General features: G+C 38.6%; 1 protein-coding gene across 1 annotated transcript in view; it reads right to left on the reverse strand.

Moving 5' to 3' along the window:
* The window catches only part of LOC150106454 (disintegrin and metalloproteinase domain-containing protein adm-2-like), a 279,900-nt gene that overhangs the window by 216,371 nt on the left and 48,354 nt on the right, over positions 1-15,175 (reverse strand). Inside the window, exon 4 of the mRNA XM_090393007.1 lies at positions 4,495-4,664. Coding sequence (XP_090249133.1) covers positions 4,495-4,664 — 170 coding nt within the window. The remainder of the gene's footprint in view (positions 1-4,494; positions 4,665-15,175) is intronic.

Consider the following 15,175-nt stretch of genomic DNA (forward strand, 5'->3'; position numbering starts at 1 on the left):
AAAAGGGAATCTTCAATTTTTGTATACTAGTACAAGAAGCATTCGAAATAAGAGGGAAGAATTTTTGGCATTAGTCAGTGCAATCTTACCAAAAGTGGTAGGCATTAGTGAAACTTGGCTGTCAGCAGAAGATCTGGTTACTGGAATTAAATGTGATGGGTACAGAATTTTCAGGGAGGATAGAGGAGATGGAACGGGGGAGGGAGGGGGGAGTACTGTTGATGATAGTTAGTATATTGCAGAATTTAAATGCAAACACTGCTGTAAGTTTAGATGGAATATCAGCTCGGGTGTTACGTGAATGTGCAAAGGAATTGTCATCGCCTCTTACTTGGTTATTTAACTTAATTTTGAACTCTGGTATGGTCCCTAGGGAGTGGAAGGAAGACAAAGTAGTTCCTTTGCATAAAGGTGGCTCTAAGACTGCAGTAGTTAATTACAGACCAATCACCATCTCAGGAGTGGTGGTAAAAGTATTGGAAAAGTTGGTTAAGGACAGAATTCAAGAATGGATGGATCACAATATGATACTCTATAGGGACCAACATGGTTTTGTTAAAGGTCGATCCTGCCTTTGCAATTTATTAACTTTTTATAATAGAATGATATCTGAGTTGGACAAGGGGAATGGCTACACAGTGATACTTCTGGATTTTGCTAACCCATGGAATATTGTTGTGCAAATTAGAGCAGATGAGGATGGATATTAAACTGGTGATATAGATAAGAGAATGGCTCATGGAGAGATACCAGAAAGTAGCATATTGAGGAGCAGAATCCAGGGTGAGGCAGGTGACCAGTGGTGTGCCTCAGGACTTTGTGCTTGGGCCGTTATTGTTTAATTTGTACATAAATGATATAGGAAACGGCTTGAAGGGAGATATTCTTTTGTTTGCTAATGATGCAAAGTTGGATTGTGCAATAAAAAATCAAGCTGATGTTGAGAGTTTACAGGATGATTTAAATAAGCTGGCAAAATGGGCAAAAGGTAATGGATGTCAGTTCATGAATGTGGAAAAGTGTAAAGTTATGCATTTCGGAATTAAAAGATTGCCAGCTGTGTACCACATTGATGGAACAATACTCCAAGAGACTGATGAGACTAGGGACTTGGGAGTGTTGGTGGATGAGGAGATGAAGTTCAGGGAACACATTGCTAAGGTGCACAAGATTGCACATAGGATTACTTGGTTATTGAAGAACACACTGACATCCAGAGATAAAGAGGTTATTATTCCCCTTTATAAGGCATTGCTACTCTAACATCTGAATCAAGTTTGGTCACCTGGATTCCTGGATATGAGGAGGTTGTGGAGAGGGTTCAGAAGAGAGTGACTAAGTTGGTGAGTGATGTAAAAAATGCTCCCTACATTGAGAGATATGAGAGCTTGTGGATTGCAGAGGTTGGTTGAGGGGCAGAGAAGAGGGGATATAATAGAAACATTTAAATTACTAAAAAGGTTTTTAGTAATTTAAATGTTTATGTTTTAGTAATTTAAAAGTAATTTATCACCCTCCAAGCAAAAAATCTAGTTCTCACACAGCTGAAATATTTCCACTGCAGGGGAAATATTTCAGCTGTGACAGTGATGGAAAAACAAGAAGTCATTCCTGGAAATTAAGGAAAAGTGTGGTTAACAAGGGTGTGAGAACTAGATTTTTTGCTTGGAGGGTGATGAGTGGGTGAAATGCATTGCCTGACTCAGTTGCGAGTTCTTCGTCTGTAAATGAATTCAAGAAGAGGTATGACAGATATTGTTTTGATAGTTTGGGTCTCCTGCGATGAGTCTACTGATTCCATGGGGATATCCTTAATAATAATAATAATAATAATAATAAAAATCCCAAGAATATGGAAGGCACATATTCTACCCACTCAACCTTTCTTCCTGAGAGAATTATAAATAGCACCATAGGCAGTCCAGGATCTTAAATCTAATATAACAATTATGTTAAATTAGGACATCATTTTTACTGTAACAAAACTATCTATATTATTATTACGTAGCACCTCCAGGGAGTCCAATAACTCCAGGGAGGACATTCTACAACTCTGTCTCCACTGCTAAATCCACCAACTACGATCATCTACACCAGCGCCATCTACCGCCCATCATCATCATCACCAGTATTTTCACAGACAATCACAAACATCCATGCCCACGCATGGATTCGAACCCACAGCCTTTTGGGTGGAGAGCGGATACTCTGACCACTCAGCCAACCAGGCCAGCAATATGAAAGAATGTTAGTGAGTGATATTGTTTCTCTGATATCGTCTTAAATAGAATATAGCTTTGATATAGTTATTTCATTTCATTTATTTATTGTAATTTTATGTTATTTTCACTAGAGGTCAGGCCAGCAGAATCACCATTGATGAAATTATTGTCTCTTCAGCATACTGTGTAAAATGTAATTTAGCTTGTCTCTCTATATATATGTGTATACTCCAGATGATGACCTTAATATGAAGGTCGAAACGTCAGGAAATGAAAAGAATTATTTATAACATGATTGTAGAGTCCATAATTTGTGTAAAATGAATAGTGATCATCGTGTAACACTAAAGGAAAGGATTGAAACCATCAACTTTAAATGCATGCTGGAAAGCTACTTGGTCAGAATGTGCAAAAAAGAAAAACCTTGTACCTTTGCATATAACTGAATATCCCAATATCATCAGACTAGCACATGAGAAGGATTTGATGATTTTTCGTCTGCAGATATTGAAGAATTGATGGGTGACAAGGCTGTTAATGATGACAAAATAATAGAAACTGTTCTTCAGAATCTCGATGAAAAAAAAAGTGATGATGATCATGAAGAGATTCCACTCACTGCAGGATTAATTAAAGAAGGGCTTCAAATGGCTAGTAAATTGCAAAGTCATTTTCTTATACATGATCCAAATACTGAATGAGCTGAACAGTTTAAACGTGAACTGAAGTCATGTATGGTGTGATATGAAGAATTATACAAAGATCTATTCAAAACAGGATCTCAACGATTAATTACAGAGCTCATGGTTAAAAAAAAAAATCTTCAGAATTATTGGAAAGTAGTGCTAATCCAGTTCCTTTTACTGAAGAAAACATTTTGCCATTGCAATATGAACAGGACAAAGTATTTCAAGTGATGGAAGTGATTTAATTCCAGTCTTACACAAAAGAATGCGACTACTGTCAGAAAGTGACGGTGAATAACATTTAACTAATAACCATGTGCGTGGGTGTATTTGGACCTTTTTGAATTTCTGTTTTATTAGTGACACACTATTTTTTAAGAAAGATACATATGTATATACTTTAAATATTATTTAAAATAAAAAAATATTCCATTAAAATTAAACAGAGTTTTATTCAATGATTTTCATGTTTTGTTTGATGATAACTTATTGTTCATATCAGATTTTCACATCTGGAACTGTTCTATTTTTTCATATGCACTGTATTATTTTGTTACATGATTTTTCATTTACACGTTTTTTGCTGGAACCAATCTACTATGTAAATGGAGAACTGGGCATATTTCACTTTCATTTTCAATTAACTCTTACCCATTTCTGATTACCCAAGTCTGATACCATTTCTTGATTTGCTTCATACATCTTACTCTTCTTGTCATACATCATTCAATTTCCAAGTGTATACCCAATAATACTTTTTTCTTTTCCCCCCTATTTCTTTCAATTCCAAAATATAGTGGCAATTTATATATGAAATATATATACTATGAAATTAAGAACAGAATTTAAGAAGCAAAAGTAGCATTTTTCCAAATATACCACATATTAGGAAACAAAAATCTGAACAAAAAGTAAAAATAAGAATCCTCAAGACAATGATCTGGAATGTGGGGACATATGGATGCGAGTCCTGGACGATCAATAAGGAGATGAGTGAGTGAATGTGTTTGAAAATATTGTGCTTGAGAAAAATGGATCGTATCAGCTGGACTGAAAGAGTCAGCAATGAAGAAATTCTTAAAAGATTCAAGGGGAAAAAAGACTATATGGCTAGTATTCAAAGAAGCAAAATAGTGTTTGCAGGACATTTAATGAGGGGTTCTTCTGGAGAGTCCCCAGAATAGTATTGCAGGGGATGGTGGAGGGAAGGAGAGGAAGAGGAGGAGCACAACAGTAATGGAAAGACATCAAAGACGGAACGGGCAAGAGTCTCACAGAATCAAGAAATAGAGAGGAATGGAAGAAGACTGTTCATCGGCTGCAATGCTCTCAAAAGAGGAGGCCACAGTTAGATAATATATATAGTTTCTTTTACTGTTCATTTCTACCACTTGACCTATATATGGACATATTCCACAATTCATTCACAGATACATTATCTAATGTGCTGATGCAAGTTGGTTTTCATTTGTATGTTTAGATAAAAATGAAATTATTGCATATAATCAATAAAATAAAATTTAATGCCTAAATATTAAAAAAATTCTCAAAATAATATAAAAGGGTTTAGCATCTGATATACTTACGTTATAAGTTGTGCATTATCATTAGGATGTGAGCGCGATAAGACTTCTAGCCTATATTTAAGAAATTCATTAAGCGTTGCATCACCATCTGAAGAAATAGTAATTTCATCCTGTTTTGACCAGATGACTACACCAATTACAGCAATTATAATATTCAACGGAGCATACAGCTAGTGAAAAAAAAGTGGTTGTTGTTTTTCCAAGATAACACTATAGTATTGCATAAAATAATATTATACAGCGTTCAACTGTTGCAGCATAGTTATTTAAATTTAAGGTAAAAGTTTTCATGGCATATATATTTTTTAATATTTCTGTAATTTTCATTAAGCAAAAAAGTAAGATAGTAAGTGCAGAAGATATGTTCAGTAAATTCATTTAAAATGTGCAAATGTGTTTTGACTCAAAAAAAATAAAAAAATAATAAAAAAAAACAATCAATGTGAAAAGAAAGCCTTTTCTCAGAAGTAAAAATATAAGTTCCAAAGTGGTTAATACATGAGTCGACAATTCAGATTTACTTGCATTGCCATTTGGACAGCTGCATCAGAAGATGCAAAAAAGATAACATGTGACAGGTGGTAAAACTTCAGGAACTGCACTAAACTGTGTCAGAAAACTACGGTTTACTTGACAATTTGATACATCACTGAAGTGAAAGCGAGTAGAAATTTAGGAAACAGTAACAAAATTAAGAAACAAAGTTGTTTATCAAAAATTAAAGATACCAAGAAATTATATTCTTGGTTTCATCCTTTATCCAAGTGTAAGAAAACAAAGTTTGCGCATGAAGTAACTTCATGACAGGGCAACTCATATATAGAGGCTAATGACTTCACATCAAGACCAGAAACCAAGAATATAATTTCTTGGCATCTTTACTTTATAATATAAGCAAGTATGAAAACTTTCAACATCTATCTCTAATCCAGAGTATTTTAAAAATAATGTGTGATACCTTCTGGATACTTATATACAGAAATATGACTTCTGGGTTTGGTTTCCACTGATGAGACCTCAAATAAAGGTTGAAACAGGTCTGGGTAGTGGCCCTTCCATAATGCATAGCATTATACATATCTGTAAGGATATGTGCATTGCATGATAGGATACTAAGGCAATTGATGTGAAGTCAGTAGCCTCTATATACGAATTGCCCTAACATGAAATTACTTCACATGCAAACTTTGTTTAAACTTTGATAAAGGATGAAATCAAAAATATAATTTCTTGGCATCTTTAATTTATAATATAACCAAGTGGAAAGCTTTCAACATGTTTATGAAAAAACTTACTTGAACACAGATATTTAAAAGAAATGAACATTGAAATTTATAAAACAAATTTATTGACATTTCAATAAACATTGATTGACATTTCATTTATAAAGAATATTGATAAAATTAAAGTGAAAATCAGAGCTGAGCAATGTTAGAAGACCTAATTTCTTTTAAGTGAGATACTTGTTAGCATCCAGTTTAGAACTAGGCACAATTAAGTAATCAATAATGCTTTCCATGTGCCTGTGTCCCATGGAAATGTGTTTGCAACCAGTGTTAAACTGCCTGAAATGCCATTATAAGTTCAGTTCTAGTCATCAACTAGAAGAAGTTTTTCTAAGCCACAAAAACACGTTTACAGGTCCTCCTGTAAACTTGCACATTTTTCACATTGACATTTCACATTTGCACATTATCGGTAAGTGCTTGAAGAATGGAGACTAGCTGCTCCCTAGCATTCAAAAAAAGTCAGTCAAGTTGAAAGAACTTTTTATTGACATCTCAATAAACATTGATTGGCATTTCATTTATAAAGAATATTGATAAAATTAAAGTGAAGAAGTTTTCTTGAGATTCTGCATAGTAAAATGAAAGCTATTTTTGTTTATGAAGTTGAAGTATTTTTAGAAAATTTGTTTGTTTCATGTCAAATACAAGGAAGGGTTACTGCACCTTTGTATTCTTATTTTCCCATATCTGGAGGAGACAAGATTCAAGATATTAAAGACAGAAGTTTTTTTTTTTTAATACTTTCCATTTGATTTATTCTCATCATATGGATAAGTGCACCTTATGCTGAAGTAAGTATAGTGTGGGATAATGAACAGTCTCTGTAGTGTGTGTGTGTGTGTGTGTGTGTGTGTGTGTGTGTGTGTGACAGGGCAGCTGGAATTGCATAGGATATTTTTGATAACAGTACTTATTCTTCTGATATTTCTATGGTTCTGTAAATTCTTGAAAGCTTCGGTATAAGGTCCACATAACACATATGAAGGTAAAAATTTATTAGTTCTCCAATTATCTGCTAGTTCTGTATACAATTTTTGTAAACTCCGGGAGTTTTTTTAGATATAAACTGAACGATAAGACTTTTGGCATATCAAACCTAACAGAAATCAAATCGATGATTGAAAAATGGTTTAAGAATGGACGTGTGATAGTATATGTACTAATGCAGAACTACTGCTATGAAAGACATGTACATCATCCAATTTCCATATGCATGAGATTTTTGATGAATGATGACTAAACTTAGTGTAATGATACCTTGGTTTTTACTACACTGAGTAGGTATGTGCAGTATTTCTGAAGTTTCTTTCAATTTTTTGATGTAGTAATTATGATTATGCAGCATTTCTGTTTTCTTGTTTTCTGCAAAGTACAGGATGATCTTTATTGGGAGTATGATTCTATTCCAGATTTGTGTTTTCTCTTCTTTTCTACATCTTTAATATGTTCTGAAGTGCTGATCTCTCTCTCTCTCTCTCTGGATTATCATGCTAGTCCTACATGATCAGTGGATTTTATAAATAGCTAGTTTCTTTACGCGGTGGATGGGGTAGTTTAGGAGGTGAAACTCTTGAGATATTGCACAGCAAGATGAAAGCTATTTTGTTCATGATGTCAAAGTATTTTAGAAATTTTGTCTGTTTCATGTCAAATACAAGGAAGGGTTATTGCACCTTTGAATTCTTATTTTCCAATGTTTGGAGGAGACAGGATTCAAGATATTGTTGATTGTTTTGTACTTATATCCAGTTTGAGACAGGATTTGAGACTCAGAGAGGGCGCTAGTGGGTCAAGCGCTACGGACGTGTTTTGAAGAGCTCCTGATTCAGATAAGTTTTACTAGGAATAATTAAGTATATATGCGTAATTGTTTAAGTAAGAGAGGCTGTAAACGTTGTACGCTACCGATATTATTAGTGTGGAGTTTTTTTTTCTTGCTTAAACTAAATATGAAAACTTAATATTAGACCTAGTAACCTGCAGAGAAAAAAAAAAAAATGGCGGCGGCATTGTCATTCCATGATTTTAATTTGGATTTCAGTCGGTTCGTTAAGTGTGAGGTCTGTTATATGTATTCCTTCGATTACATAAATGATTTGTGGATGTTAAGTGCGGATGGAAGAAGGGTGTGTGCGAAATGTGACCTGAACGAAGAATTAATGAATGCGAATATGAAGTTGATGACAGAAAGTGCTAGTACCGATTGTGTCGTGAGTGCACGTTTGAAAGAGAAGGATGGTGAGCAAGACAGGCGAAAAAATGTTAAAAAATCAGGAAAAAAGAAAAAGAGCGATTTGACAACCGTAACGGATGTTAAAAGGGACGAAAGTGAGGCGGAAAGAAACGAAATTGAGAGAACGAATGAAAGTAGAAATGGCGTGATGCAGAAATCGCAAGTAAAAAAAATCGAAAGAATGAATGATAGCGAAAAAAGAATGACTGATGGCGAAAGTTGGATGCATGTTGGAATGAAAGTACTGAACCAAAGAAAGATGAATGACAGTAAAAGTGAGAAGAATGATAGCGAAAGTTGGACGCATGTTAGTCCGAAAGTACGGAAACAAAGAAAGATATGTGAGAGTGAAAGTGAGAAGAATGATAGTGAAAGTTGGACGTATGTTGGACCGAAAGTACGGAAACAAAGAAGGATGAATGAGAGGGAAAGTGAGAAGAGGGGGTCGAGAGTTAGAAAGTTAGAAAGATTTAATGATAGAGTGAATGTGTCGTGAGGTTCGGAAGGTGAATTGGATTGGATGAAGCAAGAAATGAAATGGATGCGGAATGAAATTAAGAGAATTCAGGTCAAAACTATCAAAATAAATCATGATGCCATGAAAGAGTTAACAAAAGATGAGTGAGTGGCGTTGTATGGCGACTCCATTATTAAAGGTGTGCTAGAGGATAAAATGCACAAGGTATGTTTTCCAGGCGGTAAAATGAGTAGAGTGATTGAGGCATTGAATATGAGGCGGGAACGAGCAAAAGAGTTAATTGTATTAATTGGTACAAATGATTTGAGAGAGAACAAAGAGCATGTCAAAATGAATGTCAGGAGACTGCTTGGAAAGATAAAGGAGAATAGTGTGACAGGAAGGGTGGTCAGTGTGTTGCCTAGGTATGATTGTGGTGAAATGAGGCGGAGAGCAAGGATTATGAATGATATTCTGGCTGAAATGTGTGAAGAGATGGGAGTACAGTTTGTTAATGTGTGGAATGAGTTTGAGGGACGAAGTGAGCTGTATGGGAGCGATGGACTGCATTTGAGTGGTTATGGTGTGAGTCGCTTGGAGAGACTGCTGCTGGAAAGTGGAGAAGTGAATAGAGAGAATGAATCAGATCGAGAGGGGAGTGATGTGGAAGAGCAGGAGAGTAAGACAGGAGAGATTGAAGGAGTGGAAATGAATGGGGAAGTAAGTGGTATGAGTATAGAAAATGAGAGAATGGGTGTGCAAGAGGAGCAGGGAAACGGGGAGGCTCAGGGTGGACAGGGATACACAGCGTGAGAAAGGTGGATGCTCCAAGAGGAGGTGAGAGCATGTGTAGGCAGGAAAGTAATGGGATGATCAGGGATCAAAAGGAAACAGATGGAATTGCAAAGGGTTCTAAAATGAAAAAGCAGAAAGGGAAATGGCCCCAGTCCAGCATGGAGAGATCACATCGAGTGAGTGGTATCAGTGGAACTAGCTGTAGATCCAGAAATGAGTTGTTGCGTTTGTATACCAATGCTAGAAGTATAAGAAACAAGGCGGATGAAATGGTTGCACTAATTGCGTCTGTGCACCCAGAGATTGTCGGAATAAGTGAGACATGGTTAGATGAGGATGACATCCTGACAGGAATGGAAATGGAAAGTTATGATGTGTTTCGTAAGGATAGAAGGGGTAAAAAGGGAGGGGTAGTGCTATTGATGATAGAGAAAGAGTTATGTGCATACAAGGTAGAGATGCAAGAGGGAAATGGGGCCAGTGGTTTTGAGGCAGTATGGTGTGAGATAGAGGTGAATAGAATCAAATACTTGGTGGGATGTTGTTATAGACCTGGTAATGTGAATGGTGGTGGTGATAGTGAAATGTATAGTCAAATAAGCCAAGCAAATAAGAAAAGGGTGATCATTATGGGTGATTTTAATTATGGCAATATAGACTGGAATGAAGAGATAGCAACTGGAAGTAAAGAAAATGAGTTTCTTGAGTTTTTGAGGGATTACTACCTCAGACAGTATGTAACAGAGGGCACAAGAGGATTAAGGGTCTTGGATTTGGTCATCTCATCGGAGGATGTAATTATCAATGAGGTATCAAATCATCCACCAATTGGTGAAAGTGACCATGAGGTGATTACTTGGGTGGTTGCCAGCAGTGCAAGGACCCCTGTGAAAAAAGGGTATATGTGGAACTACAAGGGGGGTGATTATGAAGAGCTCAGGAGACAGCTTGCAGGTGTAGCATGGAATGAGGAGTTAGCTGGAAAAGAGATCAATGCAGCTTGGGGGATTTTCAAAAAATATTTAGTGGATGCAATGTCTAAATGTATACCACAGGTGAGAAGGTTAAATAAGGTAGGTGTGAGATGGATGAATAAAGAGATTAAGCATGCAATACAGAGAAAAAGGGCATTGTGGAGGCAGCATAAGAGAAGCGGAAGTAACCAATTTCATGAGGTCTACAAAGACCAGGCAAGGAGGGTGACTTGGTTGGTGAGAGTAGCTAAAGAGAGGTATGAACAGCAGTTAGCTAATGAAGCTAAAAAGAATCCTAGGGAGTTCTTTCGATATGTAGCCAGCAAAAGAAAGTATGATTATGGAAGGATGACATTGATTGGAGGAAATGGTATAAAGACAGCTGTTGCAGAATGTGTGGTGGAGATACTTAATGAGCAGTTCATAAAGATCTTTCAATCTTGTGAATGTGACTTCATGGAGAGATTAAGAGCAGTCGATGATGGGGAGGAGAGACTGACTGTAAGTGAGCAAGAGGTGTTTGGGGAGTTGAGTAAACTAGATGTAAATAAGGCTGTGGGACTTGATAATATATCACCGTGTATTCTGAAGGAATGTGCCAGAGAGTTGACACCTGCCTTGACATATTTTTTTAATACGAGTCTTGCACTTGGTCAAGTCCCTAAAGAGTGGAAGGAGGCCAAGATTGTGCCACTTCATAAAGGAGGTGATCGAACTCAAGCATCAAACTATAGGCCTATCTGTGTGTCAGGTGTTGTGGTTAAGTTGTTGGAGAAGCTTGTGAGAACTAGGATCCAGAGTTGGGTTGACAACAATGGTATAATCTTTGATGGACAGCATGGATTTGCTAAAGGGAGGTCATGTTTTAGTAATCTACTTACTTATTACAATAAAGTGACTGCTTCCTTGGACAGAGGAGAAGGATACACAGTAATATACTTGGATTTCGCAAAAGCTTTTGATAGAGTACCTCATGATAAGTTGACAGTCAAACTAGAGCAGATGGGGTTGGATATTAGATTAGTGCATTGGATTGGAGACTGGCTATCTGATAGGTGTCAACAAGTTGTGTATGGGGGTGCAATATCCAGGAAAAGGAAAGTCACTAATGGAGTGCCTCAGGGATCTGTTTTAGGGCCATTACTATTTAACTTGTATATTAATGATATTGGCGAAGATTTGGATGGATATATTCAGTTGTTTGCAGATGATGCAAAGTTGGGACGAACCATAAAGAGTAGTGAAGATGTTGTGGCCTTGCAAGAAGACTTGAATAAATTGATTGATTGGGCAAGCAAATGGAGATGTGAGTTCAATGTTGCAAAACGTAAGGTTTTAAAATTTGGATAACAAAGATGGGATGCAGAATTTATGCTTGGTGAGAATATATTGTTGGAAGTAGAGGAAATAAGAGATCTGGGAGTGATAGTGGATAAGGATCTAAAATTTAGGGGACACATCACCAAAATTGTGAAGACAACACAAAGACTTCTGGGAATGATGAGGAGGACACTGACGTGTAGAAGTAGGGAGATTCTTGTTCCATTGTATAAGGCTTTGATTAGGCCACACATGGACTATTGTGCCCAGATTTGGTCACCTGGTTTTCAGAAGGATGAAGAGATGTTGGAAAGGGTCCAAAGACGACTGACTAAGGTAGTTTCTGACCTCTGGAATGTCGAGTATGAGGAAAGATTGAAAAGATGTAATTTGCAGAGTCTAGTGGAGAGAAGGAAGAGGGGAGATATGATAGAGACCTACAAGTTGGTAAGGGGTTGTTATAGGATCAATGGTGGAGAAGTTCTACAGAGAATAGTGGGAGATCAAGGGAGAACCAGAGGTCATCCCTGGAAACTGTATAAAGAGGGTGTGAGTAGGGGAGTGAGAGGCAGGTTTTTTTCGTGCAGAGTTGTGAATGATTGGAATGCCTTGCCTGAGAGTGTGGTGTCTGCAAGGAGTTTGAATGTGTTTAAGACCCGGTATGATGAGATGTGTGTGAGATAAAAGGACCTCCTAGATGAGTCTTTGACTCCGTGAGGTCTTGTTTAATAATAATAATAATAATAATATGGCTCAGGTATTTAAGTTCTTGATTCCTCTTTTCAGGGGATGCCTCAGGGGCTCACTTTAGTGAGTACGGGTGTGGCAAACCCGAGGTACCTGATGCCGGACCATGCCTTACTTCATGTAATATACATCTGTTATATTATCTGTAGACTGGTCCCTCCTTTTCCTCCCTTTGCTTCTTTCCTTCTTCTCTTCTTGCTCCTTCCCCTCAATGCTATTAGAGTATTCGAGGGGAATCTTTCCTATTTTGCTATGTCATTTCGTCTTGTGCTAACAGGACATTATCAAATACTGTAACATGATCAGGCCATCAAAAAATGTTCATACCGCATCGTCCGTTGCGCAGGTTACCAAGGGACGCGTTCGGGTTTTAGGCAGAGGGACCCGTTCGAAAAATATGTTACAGTCTCCCTTAGACACCACTCTTCAGCACTCTGCTAGAGGAAACTCCATCAATGGGCCCACTACCCATTTGGGGAGGTGTTTAGGGGCAGTACAAAGAAATGGTTCTGCAAAAGGACGGAAATGGCAACGACAACTGGAACATCTTCTCTCTGACAGGGAAGGAGTTGGAACTCATCGAGGAAGCCAAGCGCTACTGGCTAGACTTAGTCGGGGCTTTCTTCGACCAGGAGAAGAGGCTCTGAAACTGTCGACCTGGATAATTGGCGGAAGCTCTACTACTCTGGTGTGAGCCCGACAATGTCTGCTCAAGCGGGTGTGGGGATACTCACAAGCCCCCAGCTGTCAGACTGTGTTGCTGAATGGATCCCATTAGGGGGACAGGTATGTGTGTAAAGGCTTCAGATGAAAAACCATGATTTGGCTGTGGTGCAAGCCTCTGCACTGAATCTGGAGTCAGAATACTCTACCTTCCTAGAAGAAGTAGATGCTGCTTTTGACAGGGTGGCAGACATGGAATCAGTCCTGCTAATGGGTGACTTCAATGCACATGTTGGAATAGATGACCAGACATGGAGGGGTGTGGTTGGGAGGAACTGCACCCCTGACCTTAACGCGAATGGGTTGAAATTATTGAAGTTCTGCTGTACTAACAGCTTGTCCATAACGAATACCTTCTTCCAGCACCGAGAAGTCCATAAGTATACCTGGTACAGGGATACACTAGAACAAAGTTCTCTGCTTGACTTCTTTATAGTCTCAGCAGACCTATTTTCCTCAGTGTTGGACGTTCGTGTGAGAAGAGGGGGCAGAGCTGTCAACTGACCACCACCTTGTTGTGTGCACTCTACGGCTTCAGAAACCAGATGCTACCATCAATGCTGGTAGGCCTAAGCAGCTATACCATGTGAAATGGGAGGCATTGGAAAATGAGGCTGTGAGGAAGAATTTTGCAGATAACATTTCCTCCAGGTTCAAAGAGATTCCCAAGCATACTGCAGATGTTGAGGAGGAGTGGAAGCTGTTCAGAACAGCTGTCACTGCCTCTGCACTCTCATGCTGTGGCAGAAAGCAGCTCGGCGTGGCAACGGGCAGTGAGAAAAGGACACCTTGGTGGAACCAAGAAGTCCAAAAAACTGTCCGGGCAAAAAAGGAGTCCTACCTGACATGGCTTAGGTTCAGGTCACCGGAGATGCATTTGCAGTATGCTGAGCCAAGAAAAGCTGCTGCTGAGGTAGTAAAGACAGCAAAGCAGAAGGCTTGGGAATCCTTTGGAGAAAGATTAGACTCATCCTATGCAAATGCAAACAAAGTATTCTGGCAGACCATCCGCCACCTTCAAGGGAGGAAATCGTGCACAGCATGGGCAATTAAGGCCTCGATGGTACACTTTTAACAACCGATTAATGGTGCACTTTTAAATACCCTCCACAGATGGAGGGAATACTTTGAGAGCCTTTTTAACCCGGGTGGCCCAGCAGTTATGGACATCCAAGAGGTGCAGATCGGGGCAATGACTAGTCTCACAGCAAGAGGTCCATTTAGCAATAAAATCGTTAAAATCGGGCAAGGCTGCTGGCAATGATGAAATTCGGCCCAAAATGCTAAAAGCCTAAAATCCAGATGGTGTTCTCTGGCTGACTTGAGTGTGTCAGGCTGCTTGGATATCTGGGCAAGCACTAAAGCAATGGCAGACAGGCATAATAATACCAGTCTTCAAGAAGGGAAACCGGAAGGATTACAGTAACTATCATGGCATCTCTCTGCTCAGCCTGCCTGGGAAAGTATATGCTCGGTGCTTGGAAAGACGGTGCAGGAGTATAATTGAGTCAAAGTTCCAGAAAGAACAATGTGGCTTTTGTCCTGGTAGAAGCACAACTGACCAAATCTTCACTTTAACGCAAGTCTTTGAGAAATCTTGGGAATATGCCAAGAATGTATACACGTTTTGTGGACTTGGAGAAGGCATATGACCGGGTTCCTCAGGATAAGCTTTGGCAAGTAGTACAGGAGTATGACCAACTATTAGCTGCCATCAAGTCCCTGTATGAATGCCCAGAGTTTTGTGTCAGGGTTAACAACACACCGTCTGAACCTTTCAGTCTCCGTTGGCCTCCGCCAAGGGTGTGTTCTGTCACTCCTCCTTTTCATAATATTTATGGACAGGATTGATAGGCACAGCTGAGGCAGTGAGTGTGTCAGAATTGGAAGATGTAGCATTGGAATTCTGCTTTTTGCAGATGTCCAATGCTGCTTAGCTCTTCCACAGATGACCTCCAGCAGACCCTGGATAGGTTTGTAGCTGTTTGTGCAGATACCAGAATGAAGATCAGTGTGGCCAAAACTGAAACATTTGTGGTCTCAAGACAAACATCCCAGTGCACTCTACATGTAAGTGGAGTCACAATGAGGCAGGTGGAGAAGTTTAAATACCTTGGGTCCATATTCACAAATGATGGAAAAT

Source organism: Typopeltis vanoorti, chromosome 5, assembly GCF_054136105.1.
Source record: "Typopeltis vanoorti isolate ZY-2024b chromosome 5, IOZ_Tvanoo_1.0, whole genome shotgun sequence".
Taxonomy (NCBI): Eukaryota; Metazoa; Arthropoda; class Arachnida; order Uropygi; family Thelyphonidae; genus Typopeltis; species Typopeltis vanoorti.